This window comes from Pectinophora gossypiella, chromosome 27 (genome assembly GCF_024362695.1).
Source record: "Pectinophora gossypiella chromosome 27, ilPecGoss1.1, whole genome shotgun sequence".
Lineage (NCBI taxonomy): Eukaryota > Metazoa > Arthropoda > Insecta > Lepidoptera > Gelechiidae > Pectinophora > Pectinophora gossypiella.
The window spans coordinates 5,969,555-5,982,958 of NC_065430.1; the positions used below are offsets into that span (position 1 = coordinate 5,969,555).

Consider the following 13,404-nt stretch of genomic DNA (forward strand, 5'->3'; position numbering starts at 1 on the left):
ATGAATTAAGAATTCTTGGGCAACATTTATTTTTTACTTAATGTAGATTTGCCGCAGATGGCATTAACTATTTGGCCGGACAAATGGGGAGCGCTGAACGCTCTCACCCGGTACAACGTTTAGCAACTTTGGGCAACACAATTTTTCGAGTTACTAAAAAAAACAACATTTATGTTTAATCAATAACCGCCGTAACCACGTAGATCTGTCCTCAACAGATTGATTAACGATACAATTTGGATTGATAATTTATAAATAATGGAACACACTAATATGGAAATAGATTTAGAAGGGACGGTGGACCTGACTGTATCAGCAGAAGTAGCAAAAAAGGAAGAAGAGGACTATGATTCTATGCCTGAAGTCAACGAAGTCCAAGCTAGACTTATATTGACAGATCAGCAGGTCAAATTTGATTAAATCTTGTCATTTGCTGATAAATATTTGTTATGTTGTCATATGTTATGTTAGTATTCCCCTTATGCCCAGCAGTAGGACAATCCAGGCTAGTAAAAATTATTATAAATACTTTTTCCTATACCTATTTACGAAGGTAGTGTTCTTTTTTTCTAGAAAAGCGACATGCTTGCGGCTTTTAATCTTCTAGACCACACTGGTGAAGGCAAAATCAAGGCTGAAGACTTCCGTGTGGCCATCAAAGCTCTTGGTAAATAGAAGATTTCAATTTTAACATTCCAATAACTTAGGTCACAAACTCGGCAAATATTGTTGCGTCTAAAATCTGTAAGGTATGATCGTGTCTCATCATCATCATCATCATCAGCCCATTAACGTCCCCACTGCTGGGGCACGGGCCTTCCCTATGGATGGATAGGGAGATCGGGCCTTAAACCATCACGCGGGCCCAGTGCGGATTGATGGTTATTAACGACTGCTAATGCAGCCGGGACCAACGGCTTAACGTGATCGTGTCTACTTATAAACAAATACACAAAAAAGTACACATCGGGTATCGTGGTTTAGATTACTCACTTGAGACTTGAAATAAAATCGATATGATGCCTTTTTAGTATTATTATAAATTGGATTATTTTAATTCGAGAACTGATTACAGTTCGAGACATTAGGATTATTCGGGAGTTATACTAAATACACACACATACATAAATTACCAAACATGCTCACGACCCTATTGCCCAACTAATACTAGTTAGACTAGAGGCACAAGTAATCAGAAGGTAACTTGCAGCTACTGTTGATATAAAGTCCTAAGATGTAAATAAAAATATCTAATGTATAAGCAAGCAACTAATTATCTCTGATTTTTTGATTCCAGGATACGAACCCACCAAAGAAGAGCTTCAACACATGATTAATGCTGTCGACAAGGGCTCGACAGGCAAACTTAGCTTCGAGAACTTTCAAACGGCAATCATGCGCAAAGTGATGGCCAAGGACACTGATCCAGACATCATGAAGAGCTTTAGACTCTTTGATGATGATGACCAGGGTACGTACTAGTCCTTACAAATTAACTGCTTATCTACATCACTTTACTCGCATCAAGACGGTTTCTTTCTGGTGAGGTTTTTATTAAATGAGCACATATTAAAGAACTAATTGCTACATAAAAAAATATATTTTACAATTAACAACACAATACTCCACTAGACTGCTCCGTCTGCTGATTTGGATAACAAATATGAATTTGGTTATTTCGTAGCATAACTAGTGTCTGTAGCATGCTGTGCATAGCGTGTGTGACGCCACAAATGAGCCAATATCGTTCAAATGCCGCGCGGAATTTGATGGAAAATTAAAATTTCAGGGCTGATAAGTTTTGAGAACTTAAAACGCGTAACTGAGATCCTCGAAACTCATTTGACGGATGAGGAAATAGAAGAAATGATGGATGATGCCGATAAAGATATGGACGGCTTTGTAAGTTATAACTTTCAATATTTTTTTGTTTGTAAACCTGTGAATGTGGTGGAAAATGCTGCTGCGTACATATCAGCAAAAAATAGTCTTACTTAACCTTTTAACATGACTATCTTCTTCTTTCGTGTACGTTGTAACCGGCATTACATTAGTATCATATATTATTTTACTATGCTATAAGCACTTGTTGCTGGGAAAAGTAACCGCTCGCTACAGCGAGACGCGCGGAGACTATTGATTCACTTTGTCAGTCCAAGTAGTTAATGCTATCTGCGGCAAATCAATGATAAGACACGTCAAAAAAAAAAAAAACAAAACTGTTGATGAATTGCGTATCCGAGCAGTTACCGTCCCTTCGTCGAGGATGCCACGGAACTGGTATTATATTTCATGTTCACCATGGGTACTGCGGTGTACAGTATGATTGATCAATTAGTCGTGAAAAAGGATATGAAACGGCATTACCCATATTTTTAGCGGATTTTAGTAGAATGGATAGATTGAGACTTTTCACTTCATGGACAAAATATAGCAAGTAGCAACGGACAATAATTGTCCTGGGTACTGTAGTGACCAAAGTAAAATGAACGGTCAGGTGATATTTTATTGTTACAGGTTAGTGTCCAGGAGTTTATGAAGATGATAAAGAACTCTGTCCACATAGTGACTCCGTAGTTAAAAAAATATTTAAATATGTAATTCAATTTATTTACCATAGTTTATTTATTTTGATTCAAATTTGATTAAATACAAAATCTACTAATTGTCAGTATTTTTTCTTAGTAGCAACACAAGACCAATTAAGTATTTTATAGTTCCACTTTCATTGGTTTTTAACGGTAAAAGCGGGTTAATATTATAATAAATGTTGAATTTCATATAATTAAAACAGTCAATTGCATTTTTTTTATTAATATAATTAACTATTGTTAATTAAAAAAAGAGAAAAATTAAACCGATACCGAATTTAACTGAAACGTGACTTTTAAAAGACCTCTAATCAAAAACATGTCAGTCGCAGTCGGACAGACTTGTCAGTTATTTTGTTTATTTGAATGTTAGTGGCGACTTTTTATTCAATAATTCGAATATTTTATAATAATCAGCGTTTTCCTTGGTTGTAATTTCTTCAGTGGTTACTCACGCATATTGAAACAAGTTTTGGTAGAAGTTTATTACAAAATTATCTCAAAAAATGGGTATGTAAACATTTTAATCCAAGCTGTTTTTATTTTGCAATATTTTCCGTGTTTGGAACAATATTATGCTTATTCATTACGTGATTTCAGACACAGAAGATCTAACAAAGGAAGAGCAATGCGAGAATTTAATGAATATCGTCGTTGAATCGAGAAAACGTTTCGGGAAAATGTGCATCGATTACAACCAAAAATCGTCTTTAATGGAAAACAAAATGTTGAATCTACAGCTTGAAACAATATCCAACTATCGCTTTAAGTCCAAAAATCCCTTGCCCAATGTCGACGTCGAAGAAATGTGCAAAGATATTGACGGTTTCGCATCGGAAATTGTCGAAAAAAAGAATTTGGTGGACAAACTTAAGAAGAAAGTTAAAGATAACAAAGAGATTGTATTGCAGTTGAAACAGGACAATGTTGGGAGGAAAGTGCACCATCCAGTTACTGCTGAGAGTATGTTAGCTAATGCAAAAGCAAAATTGGCAAAAGAAACTAAGGATGATGTAGTTATTGAATTATAACGAACATTGTATGCCTTAAGTGCTCAATATACCGTCAGTGTGTAGGCAAAATAATGTAAGCACCAAAAAGCCACTTTGCGAAAACACCATTTTATGCTTTTTGTAAAAAAATTACATAACATTCTACCCATTATGTTAATTACATTTTTGTGCCATGTCTAGCAAATATTAGTGATACATATCATAAACATGCACTGCTATAAGCTACTTGACAACCTAGTCAAATCAGATACTTTTTACGAAACGTCAAAAGCAAAGTTTTCTTTGGAAATACTGTCCTATGACGTCATCAATAAAAGCGGTCTTACATACTCATTGTTACTTTATTCATAAATAAAATTCGAAAATAACTGATGGTTTGATTTTTGATCATCTTAGACTGGCTTCTATTTCTAGATTAGCATTTTATAATTTATCTTTGATCCAGTCGAATACCCTATAAATGTTGGAGTAATTTTGCCTTTCCACAGATAATATTACAGCTTATAATATCTTCTTCTTTGTGTAATTCTTTTATCCCTGTTGGGATTTAGGGCTTGAATAACAGATTTCCAGTCCTCACAATATATGCGCAAATATCAAATTCGGGGTAAAACGGTCCCCCTTCCCTAATGAACCAAATTTTTAGCTTCCTACCCTGAAAATTCGAAAAGCCCCATATAAAATTTCACCCTCGCTTTGAAGGGGTAGCAGGCAGATTTCAGAGACGAAAGTAGCCTATGTCACTCTCCATCCATCAACTATCTCCACTTAAAAGATCACGTCAATTTGTCGTTCCGTTTTATTATTATACTGATTACTGGTTGTGGATGAGACTTGTATAGGACCGGAAAGGCTGGCATAAGAGAGGAGGCTTGTACCCAGCAGGGCGTGGATACAGGCTGAGTAGATATACCTAGATAGACTGATTATTGTAGTGGAAAAAAAAGGGCAAAAAGCATTTCATTTATAATCTATAAAGTGCTGCAACTCTTGAAAAAATTAGCTAGTAATTTATAATTTGGAAAATAAAGTTCTGTAAAATCCTCCATAACCACAAGCGCCATCTAGTGCGGATGACCTGAACAAATTATGGCGGTTACCGGACGGTAGACAATGGCAGGCAAGTATTTTTATTAAGAAGCAAATACACTAAAATGTATCGCACGTGTTACTCTATGGAATTATTTTATAATGCGTGTTTTATTCCGTCTGAAGCTATATTTTTTACCGATTCATTTCAGCCAGTTACCTACGTTTCTAAGCAACAGTTTTGTCAATTTATTTATTTATATATTATTGTCATGAAGATTAGTTCGCGAAAGTCAAGCGTAATAACAGAAGGTGTGTTACAATCGCCATTTGCTTTTAATATATTTTTGTCTTTTTGTTTGCATCTTCTTGTGTTTGGGAGCACAAAGGTCATGGCTGATATTCAGGGGAAATTTAAAGAGCAATGTATAGTTCCCGATGTAGTCAACATGGCTCCAACGGAATTAATAACTGTTGAATATCCAAGCGGAGTTAAACTTGAAATGGGTAAAGAATTGACCCCAACTCAAGTCAAAGATAAGCCCGTTGTTAAATGGGCAGCCAAAGAAGGCGAGTACTATTTACTGGCAATGGTCGACCCAGACGCTCCGAGTCGAGAAAATCCAAAGTTCCGTGAGTGGCATCATTGGCTCGTTGGTAACATTTACGGGGGTGACATGAATAAAGGTGAAGTGCTAATCGATTATGTTGGGTCCGGTCCACCTAAAGGAACTGGACTACATCGCTACGTGTTTTTGGTGTACAAACAACCAGAGAAAATTAACTATTCCAAAGTAAACAAAATCCCTAATAATTCGGGTGAGAAAAGGGGAAAGTCTTCGATTGCAAAATTTACTCAACAATATAAAATGGGTGGACCAGTCGCTGGAAACTTTTATCTAGCCAAATATGATGATTATGTTCCAAAATTATATGCTCAACTGAAAGGCTAAAAGCGCGTATAGCACAAGCGAAAACCGGCTATGAATCGAAAAATATAGTGTGAAGTGGTCTTAAATTATAAGTAAACTTAGCACTTGTCTATGGTTAGATCGATAATCGTTTCCGCCTCCGCGTGACATTCTCAATTTTTTCGGCCCAATCCGCCATTACATTTTGGAGTTTGCGTAAATTGGTCGTTGTCGTCCGCGAGGATCGCATCACCGCGCATTTTATCAGTGACGTTTTTCGTGTCCGTGCGTAGTATCGCAGCGTTTTGTGGAACAAAGAGACTGTACGTTCAATCGTATGTCCATCCAGAATCTCAACACATTCGACCCATTCGCCGATGCTATCAAAAGCTCGGAAGACGACGTGCAAGATGGCTTAGTCCACGTCCGGATCCAGCAGCGGAACGGGCGCAAGACGCTGACCACGGTGCAAGGGCTGTCGTCGGAATATGACTTGAAGAAGATCGTGCGGGCATGCAAGAAGGAGTTCGCGTGCAACGGGACTGTGGTGGAACACCCCGAGTACGGCGAGGTGCTGCAACTACAGGGCGACCAGCGCGAGAACATTTGCCAGTGGCTCACCAAGTCGGGGCTGGTGAAGCCTGAGCAGCTCAAGGTGCACGGCTTCTAAACATGTTAACTCACTGAAGCCATCATAGTCTACATTATATTATGAAAGCGTGCGCGTTATAACCCTAACAATATGTATATAGAAAGCACAGATGTCTACAGAGAATGTCGCGCGAGCCCTGCCGCGCCCTGTGCCTTGCTCCCATGTAAAAATATATTCAATCTCCAATCTTTAGTTGCAATTATCCAAACGAAATAGATATACTTTTTTTTACGACATAATTTTTAAATTGCTGTATTGATTATATGATGTCTCAATTATTAATAAACATGTTTTTGTATGTGCCGATTTTCATTTTGTCTAGGTGGCAAGTGCAACTGTAAATGTAGTCATACAAATAGTGAAAGTGAAGCAACGGTAAATTCCATTCATTGTCTAGCTGTCTACCTGAGCCAGATAAGGGATCATAAAATCTCAAGGTTTTATTCATTAGCTCTGGAAATATTTAGAACTAAACATTCCACTGATTGTCACTAGGTAAACTTAATTTGATAATGATGTCATTACATCACCATACCTATCTAGAATTTGTTAAAATAATACATTTGTTAATTAGAAGTTGACTGATAATGCTTTTATACTGGTCAAACACCATTGTTTGGTTGTTTGGGCGTTAGTTAAGTAGGTACAAGCACATGTGATGACGTAAACGCGCCTTGGGCTGACAGGCGGGAAGAATGAGTCATGCCCTCAATATAGCGTGGCAATGGTGGAGGTCAGCCACTTTACTTCAATGGAATTGTGATGACAACATGAACAAATAAAAACAAGTCCAGCGCCTTTGTTTCCTTTTATTTATGCGTTAGATACACCACATACTCATCTATTTACGAATTCTTTTATAAAGAAACAATAAAAGATTCTGCAGTTATTAGAAAAAAAAAATCGGATTAGCTGTTGATGGAATGGAGGAGAAAGTTCATAAAAACTTTCTACAATTTAGCGCCATCTATGTAATAGTTTGGCTAATAATTTAAGTTACTGTTATTTAGGTATGCGTTTAGTTATTAAAGTACTCGCTAGATGTCTAAAGAATAGTGCGTTCGTTCACAAAAAAATAAATATCAACTTCCAGTTTAATTTTACGCGTTTCAAACTAAAGTCCTATGATTTTAACAGAAATATTTATGAATACTATTAGTAAACACAAACAAATCACCATGAATATCATAACCATTATTTTTTTCATAATCACAATCTATATAAAAGGCGGAAATTATGAACGTAGTTCACAGATGACACATCCCATTTGACAGGTATGAGCTAACTTGACATTCCATAGGCTTTTTAGCGGGAAACGGGAACGGGACAGTTGCTTTCTTCATTGAATAATCTAAATAATTAATACGAAGTGGTGTTTTGTGGTTAATGATCGCATTAAGTTAGTCGGAAGACATTCGCGAGTGTTATTACATTGGAGTATTCAATAAACAAAGTGTATCTGCCTATTTTCGCTTCGTGCTAGGAAGCCGCTTCATAGCTCAAAAGTTTATGCGGACTTTTGAGTTAATTCGTTTGGGGTTCGGAGTAGGAGTCTACTCCGAGGGTGGGGGCTTAGGTTTCATCATCATCATTCATCACCTTTCACCATTTCATTAATCATCAAGAAAAAAAAATACGTCAGACATGGCTGTATGGGCATAGTTCCCTTTGCCTTACCCTTCGGGGAAAACCAAACCAAAAAAAAAAAAAAATTGACATTCCATACAATTTTGGTCAATATTTTGCATTGATTTTCCAGCGTTTTTCAAATAAAAAGCATCTAACTATGCTGTGAAATCCTAATTTTATTAAAGCAGACGTTGTAAATTAATTGAAAACATACTGAATAACTTGTCAACGTAAGTTGTAATACTTTAAATGTGCGAAATTGTGTTAGATTTTCTGGTTACGTACCTACCTATTTTTGTGATGAAAATTGCAGTGTTTTGCCGTGTGTGAGCTGTAAATATGTCGGACAAGGCGCTGACGCTGGGTCAGCGTGTGATGGTGGTGGGTAAAGACGTGAAGGGCTCCGTAGCATACATTGGATACCCTACGTTTGCCACTGGCAAATGGATAGGAGTTATTCTGGACGAGTCTAAAGGAAAGAACAACGGTACTGTTAGGGGGCATGCCTATTTTAGGGTAAGTTGAACATCAATTTGTCTCTCCATCCAGATCTGACTACTTTTAACTGCCATGGAGGTTCATATTAAAGTTATTTTCATTTTTCAAACACTAGAGATTCAAAGAGGTTTTGAGACTTTGGCGGGAACACGAACGACATGGTTGCTTTCTTCATTGAATAATATCAATAAATATATAAAATACAAAGTATTATGAAGATTCAATAAAAAAAGTATACCTATCTATTGTCACTCATGCCAAGAAGTCACTTCATAACTCGAAAGTTTATGCAGACTTGAGCTAATTAGTTTGGGTTTCGGAGTAGGAGTCTGCTTCGAGAGTGGAGGCTTAGGTCTCATCATTCATCGTCATGACCTTTCATCAATTATTATCAAGAAAAAAATAAGACTTGGCTGTATGGGCATAATTCTCTTTGCTTTGCCTTTTGGGGAAAACAAATAAAAATCAAAGATATTTTATAAAATTACTAACTAATATTTAAGTAAATTAAATAGGTAACAAATGAATTAAAATTATAATATGTAAAATTACAATTCTTAAGGATGAATTGTGTTCTTAAAAATAATTCTTTGTCTGCAAAAGATCTATTTTCAAGTATTTCTCTGGTTAGGTTCCCTGGAAAAAACTGCCACCAGATGTACGCTTATTTATTGTACCTTGCATTCCTTGTGTTCGATAAAGTATAATTTTTATCTTATCTTTTAAAACTGTTTACTTAAATCATTTCAGTGTGAGGAGAATTACGGAGTATTTGTCCGTCAAACTCAAATCCAGCTGCTAGATGGAGATGACAATCCTATGGAGACCTCTGTGACGTCCGTGTCTGACGAACCTACGGGAAAGACTCCGGCTCCCAACCGAAGGCTTAGCAGGTATATTATTTATTGCGTCTTTATTGAAGTTACTTTGGTGACAGGAAGTTTGTTATCTTAGATTGGATTTGTATGAGATTATGATTATGATTTTTTATTTTATAAAAAAGTATGTTTGCTCAGTAAAAATTACCTATAAATCAATTCGACAAAAGTATAGTTCATTATCTCAAGGAGTTTGTACTGACAATAATGACTGTTTATGGTATGGTACCAGATGGTCCATGGTATGGTACCAGTTGGTCTATGGTATGGTACTAGATGGTCCATGGTATGGTACAGATGGCCCATGGAATGGTACCAGATGGTTCACGGTATGATACTAGATGGTCCATGGTATTGTACCAGATGGTCCATGGTATGGTACCAGATGGTCCATGCTATAGTCCCGGATGGTCCATGGTATTGTACTAGATGGTCCATGGTATGGTACCAGATGGTCCATGCTATGGTACCAGATGGTCCATTAATTGTACCACATATGTTATATTACTGTCCTAGCATGGGTTGGTGAAGGATCACCAGGTAAACTGGAAATTGGGTTTATTGGGTATCAAACATAGTTATGTTCACATTGGAGCCAATCCTGGTAGATAAACCTTGATTTTATTTTATTCTGGCAACTCTAATAATAGTGCCGTCCTTCACTTACGACGAGTGCAAGACAGAGATAAAGTTTTAGAACTTAAATTAAAATTAAGTTGGTGTCTGCAGGAATCGGCTCCATAATATGGTATAATTTTACAACTATGTATTTAAAATTACCCTTTTCTAAAACGCAGTTTCTTTCAAAAAGGATTTTCATAGATATTTTGTTTTGGACTTAGTAGATTCGTTTTTTAATACAGTACAACACAACTTAAAACATTTTTCAGTAACATACATACATACAATTAAAATTAAAATTTATTTAAAAGTAATTGCGTAAAACTTATGTTAGCTATCCATCATTTATCTTAATATTTTATACTTACTGGGAAACATCCACACCTTGTTAATTTAATGTGTTATTAGAATTTTTTTGTTTTTTTATAGGGTTCTGTACTGAAATTGTAAAAAACGGGATCCTACGCTGTCTGTCTGACCGTCCGCGCGATAGCTAGACAGTTGTTTCAGAAATTATGTATTTCTGTTGCCGCTATAACAATAAATATTAAAAAAAAAAATTAAGGGGGGCTCAACATTTTTTTTCCCTATTTGCCCTATCTGATATCAATACCTACTGTTGTTTGCCTAGTCAATGGTACAGAACCCTTCGTGCGCGACTCCGACTCGCACTTGACCGGTTTTTATAATTTATCTTGAGGATTTGCTCTAATGGGTTTGAGTTGTGTTGTAGTGCTTAGGGATTTAGATTACTATTTTGTTTTGGATAGATTAAACTAATGGATTTCTAGCGGCTATTCTAAGGTGGTATCATATAGTTTTGAGTAAGACTGTTTTCACAATATTAACAATTTAAACAAGCTTAATTTTTTTTTAAGTTCTTTTATATTTTTTAAGCCGAAACTATTTTTCACCCACTTTCACAATTTTTCAAGTGTAATTATAATAAAGATAAACACAATGGTCACCCATCTAATAACTGACCGCACCTGAGATGGCTTAACTTAATTTTAACGGCTTAAGCCATTTTTTTTCATTCATACATTTACCAGTCCACTTCTTCCGTCGCGTCTGGAGCATCGACGCTCTACGATACGGTACTCTATACACATTCGCTACACAATGCAAGTAATATCATTACAGTTTTCAAGCTGCCAGCATTTTCAAGCCATCCGAATTTTCAAGCCAGAATACCTATTATTGTGGTTGTTTGTAACAGTGTGATGTCTGTGCAATGATGTTCATCACATCACTAATTTAAGAGCCACGCTCTTGTCGGTGTAGCATTGGCTGCTTGACAGTTTTCGAATAAGTATTTTAAAAATTACAAACGCTTATTTTATACCTCTTATAATTTGATATTATCGAAAAAGCTTATATATATGTAAGTGGGATTTAATTTCAAATTTCGCGCGAAAACGGTTAATCACGTGACTTTTTGCCCAATGACGTCACATTTCAGTAAACAAGAAACTGTCAAACAGTACAACTTGAAACCTTACAGATACCTACTTTTTGATCATTTTGTGATATGTGACGTCAGATGAAGCTAAATCATGGGCGCCCGTGTTTCGGGTCTTGTAATACACAGATAGAAAAATCGCATTCTGATTTTGTAAAAATAAAATACTTAAAAACGATCCTAATAAAAATAACTATTGGATAATTATCGTTAAACTAACATAATAATATCCGACATATTTCATATTTTATTGTTATAACTGTCAAGTGTCAATTCTAAATTCTTGTCTATCAAGGGCCAATTCTTTCACTGCCTTCCGAAGACACGTTCGCCTTCTTTTTAATCTGTTCCATGTAAGCTCTTCTCGATCTTCCCCTTCCTCTGTAGTATGGAGCTTAAAATGTGTTTGTCATAAAGACGTTAAGTGTGTAAATTAGTTTTCATACACTTTGACAGAAATTATCTATAAAAATTATCATCAAAATTGTGGAATTCATTTCAGTAACATAGTAAATAATTACCGATTATATTTTGTGCAATCAATGTGAAATCATGTGGGCATCTAAATGGGTTTATAGTTGTAGATGTATTTTGTAGATCTAGATTTTCTTACACCCTTATTCTAAGATGTTAACTCGAACGTCCTCAGTTGAGGCGGCCTATAGGCTTTCCTCGAACTCAGCTCAAAATCGGTATTCATAGACGGCGCCTCAACCTTAACTCGAGGGTAACCTCGCCTCCTTACTTGAGTAATCCAGTAAGGCATGACGTCATTATTTTCGTATTATTATGTTGGCAGTACATGCTCGACTCCAGGAGTAAAGTCCTCAAGTCGAGGACGTACATGACGCTAATTCCTGTAAACACCATCTAATTTTATTCGAAGTTATATCTGTCATTTTCTTATCCGCCGAAAAGGAAAGGGACGGGTAATCGACCAGCATAAAATTTATGGAACACACGTCAATTTTAAGCAAAAATCTAAAACAGCCGTCTAAAAACTTTAGATTGCCCAATAAACCGACAGAATTATGTAGACAGCACACGTCAAACGGTTTGCATACCAGCGAGATACCTTTTTGATTCGCCCGGGTTATAAATTAATTTACTCATTCTTCCTAAAATTATGAACTGTCAATCATCCGTCCCTTTCCTTTTCGGTGGTTAAGAAAATGACAGGTATAACTTAAAGTAACATTAGGAGGTGTCTGCAGGAATCGGGGCCAATGTGAAGTTGGCAGTATGATATGCTCGACTCCAGTGAGGTGAGGTTAAAATACCAAAATGCTCAGCTGAGGCCGAGTCCAGTGGAGAAAGAGACGAGTGAACATCTTAGAAAACGGGTGTTGGTCTTGAAATAATATTTTCATGGGTTTGAACCTCAACTTGCTAGATTTAACCTGACGTTAATATGTTATAGAAACTGATCTGACGGTCGAAAATATCTCAATTCAATTCAATACAATGCAATTATTTATAGCATTCCATGTAGTACAATGGGGTGTTACATAGGCATAGGAACTAAAACATGGACCCTGTAGGGCACAGCAACGTAGAAGGGAAGAGAGGAAGTGTGTATTAAAATTAAAACTTATCATTCGAGAATATCGAAAATAAACAAGAATAATAAAAATCGAGAATATTAAATAAAATAACATAACATAAATAGCCTATATACGTCCCACTGCTGGGGAGGCCTGTCTCCTCTCAATCAACCGGAGGGAGTATGCAGCATACTTCACCACGCTGCTCCACTGCGGGTTGGTGGAGGTGTTTAAAAAAAACTATAAATAAAATAAGCATCAAATCTGTGTGAAGGGTTAGACAGAGGTGCATAGTATACATACTCAGTCCTCACCAGCTATGTTTAAGTACCGCGAAAATCACTTTGTGATCCCTAGTTTGGTTAGGGCATTGCAGGCTGATCACCTGATTGTCCGTAAGTAGACGTTACATGAACCATGTCAGGGGTCTGTGGCGGCTCAGTAGTACCCAGATGTGGGTTGATGAGATTAGTAGTCCACCACACAACCCACACGATAGAAGAAGATAATCAGATTAGTTTCTATAGCATGTGTATTATGGTGTATGTCTAACTGATAGTGTGTTTCTGTTTGGCT

General features: G+C 36.5%; 5 protein-coding genes across 17 annotated transcripts in view; all 5 read left to right on the plus strand.

Annotated features, from left to right (window-relative positions):
- The first annotated feature begins 205 nt into the window (after window positions 1-205).
- On the plus strand, window positions 206-2,577 carry LOC126378987 (uncharacterized). The gene is made up of 5 exons (XM_050027562.1): window positions 206-405; window positions 574-667; window positions 1,298-1,471; window positions 1,790-1,902; window positions 2,518-2,577. The coding sequence occupies exons 1-5, from the start codon at window positions 259-261 to the stop codon at window positions 2,575-2,577; spliced, it is 588 nt and encodes a 195-aa protein (XP_049883519.1). The 5' UTR covers window positions 206-258.
- Window positions 2,578-2,909: 332 nt separating this feature from the next.
- On the plus strand, window positions 2,910-3,972 carry LOC126379009 (uncharacterized). The gene is made up of 2 exons (XM_050027587.1): window positions 2,910-3,101; window positions 3,192-3,972. The coding sequence occupies exons 1-2, from the start codon at window positions 3,098-3,100 to the stop codon at window positions 3,620-3,622; spliced, it is 435 nt and encodes a 144-aa protein (XP_049883544.1). The 5' UTR covers window positions 2,910-3,097; the 3' UTR covers window positions 3,623-3,972.
- Window positions 3,973-5,025: 1,053 nt separating this feature from the next.
- On the plus strand, window positions 5,026-5,586 carry LOC126378989 (protein D2-like). The gene has a single exon (XM_050027565.1). The coding sequence runs from the start codon at window positions 5,026-5,028 to the stop codon at window positions 5,584-5,586; it is 561 nt and encodes a 186-aa protein (XP_049883522.1).
- Window positions 5,587-5,698: 112 nt separating this feature from the next.
- On the plus strand, window positions 5,699-6,494 carry LOC126379025 (eukaryotic translation initiation factor eIF1). Its single transcript, XM_050027612.1, has one exon. The coding sequence runs from the start codon at window positions 5,882-5,884 to the stop codon at window positions 6,212-6,214; it is 333 nt and encodes a 110-aa protein (XP_049883569.1). The 5' UTR covers window positions 5,699-5,881; the 3' UTR covers window positions 6,215-6,494.
- A 1,005-nt stretch (window positions 6,495-7,499) lies between these two features.
- The window catches only part of LOC126378809 (dynactin subunit 1), a 57,166-nt gene continuing 51,261 nt past the window's right edge, over window positions 7,500-13,404 (plus strand). For all 13 annotated transcript variants that reach the window (XM_050027207.1, XM_050027208.1, XM_050027211.1 and 10 more), the window contains exons 1-3: window positions 7,500-8,055; window positions 8,139-8,341; window positions 9,074-9,216. In XM_050027207.1, the coding sequence (XP_049883164.1) occupies window positions 8,165-8,341; window positions 9,074-9,216 (320 nt within the window). In that variant the 5' untranslated portion in view covers window positions 7,500-8,055; window positions 8,139-8,164. The remainder of the gene's footprint in view (window positions 8,056-8,138; window positions 8,342-9,073; window positions 9,217-13,404) is intronic.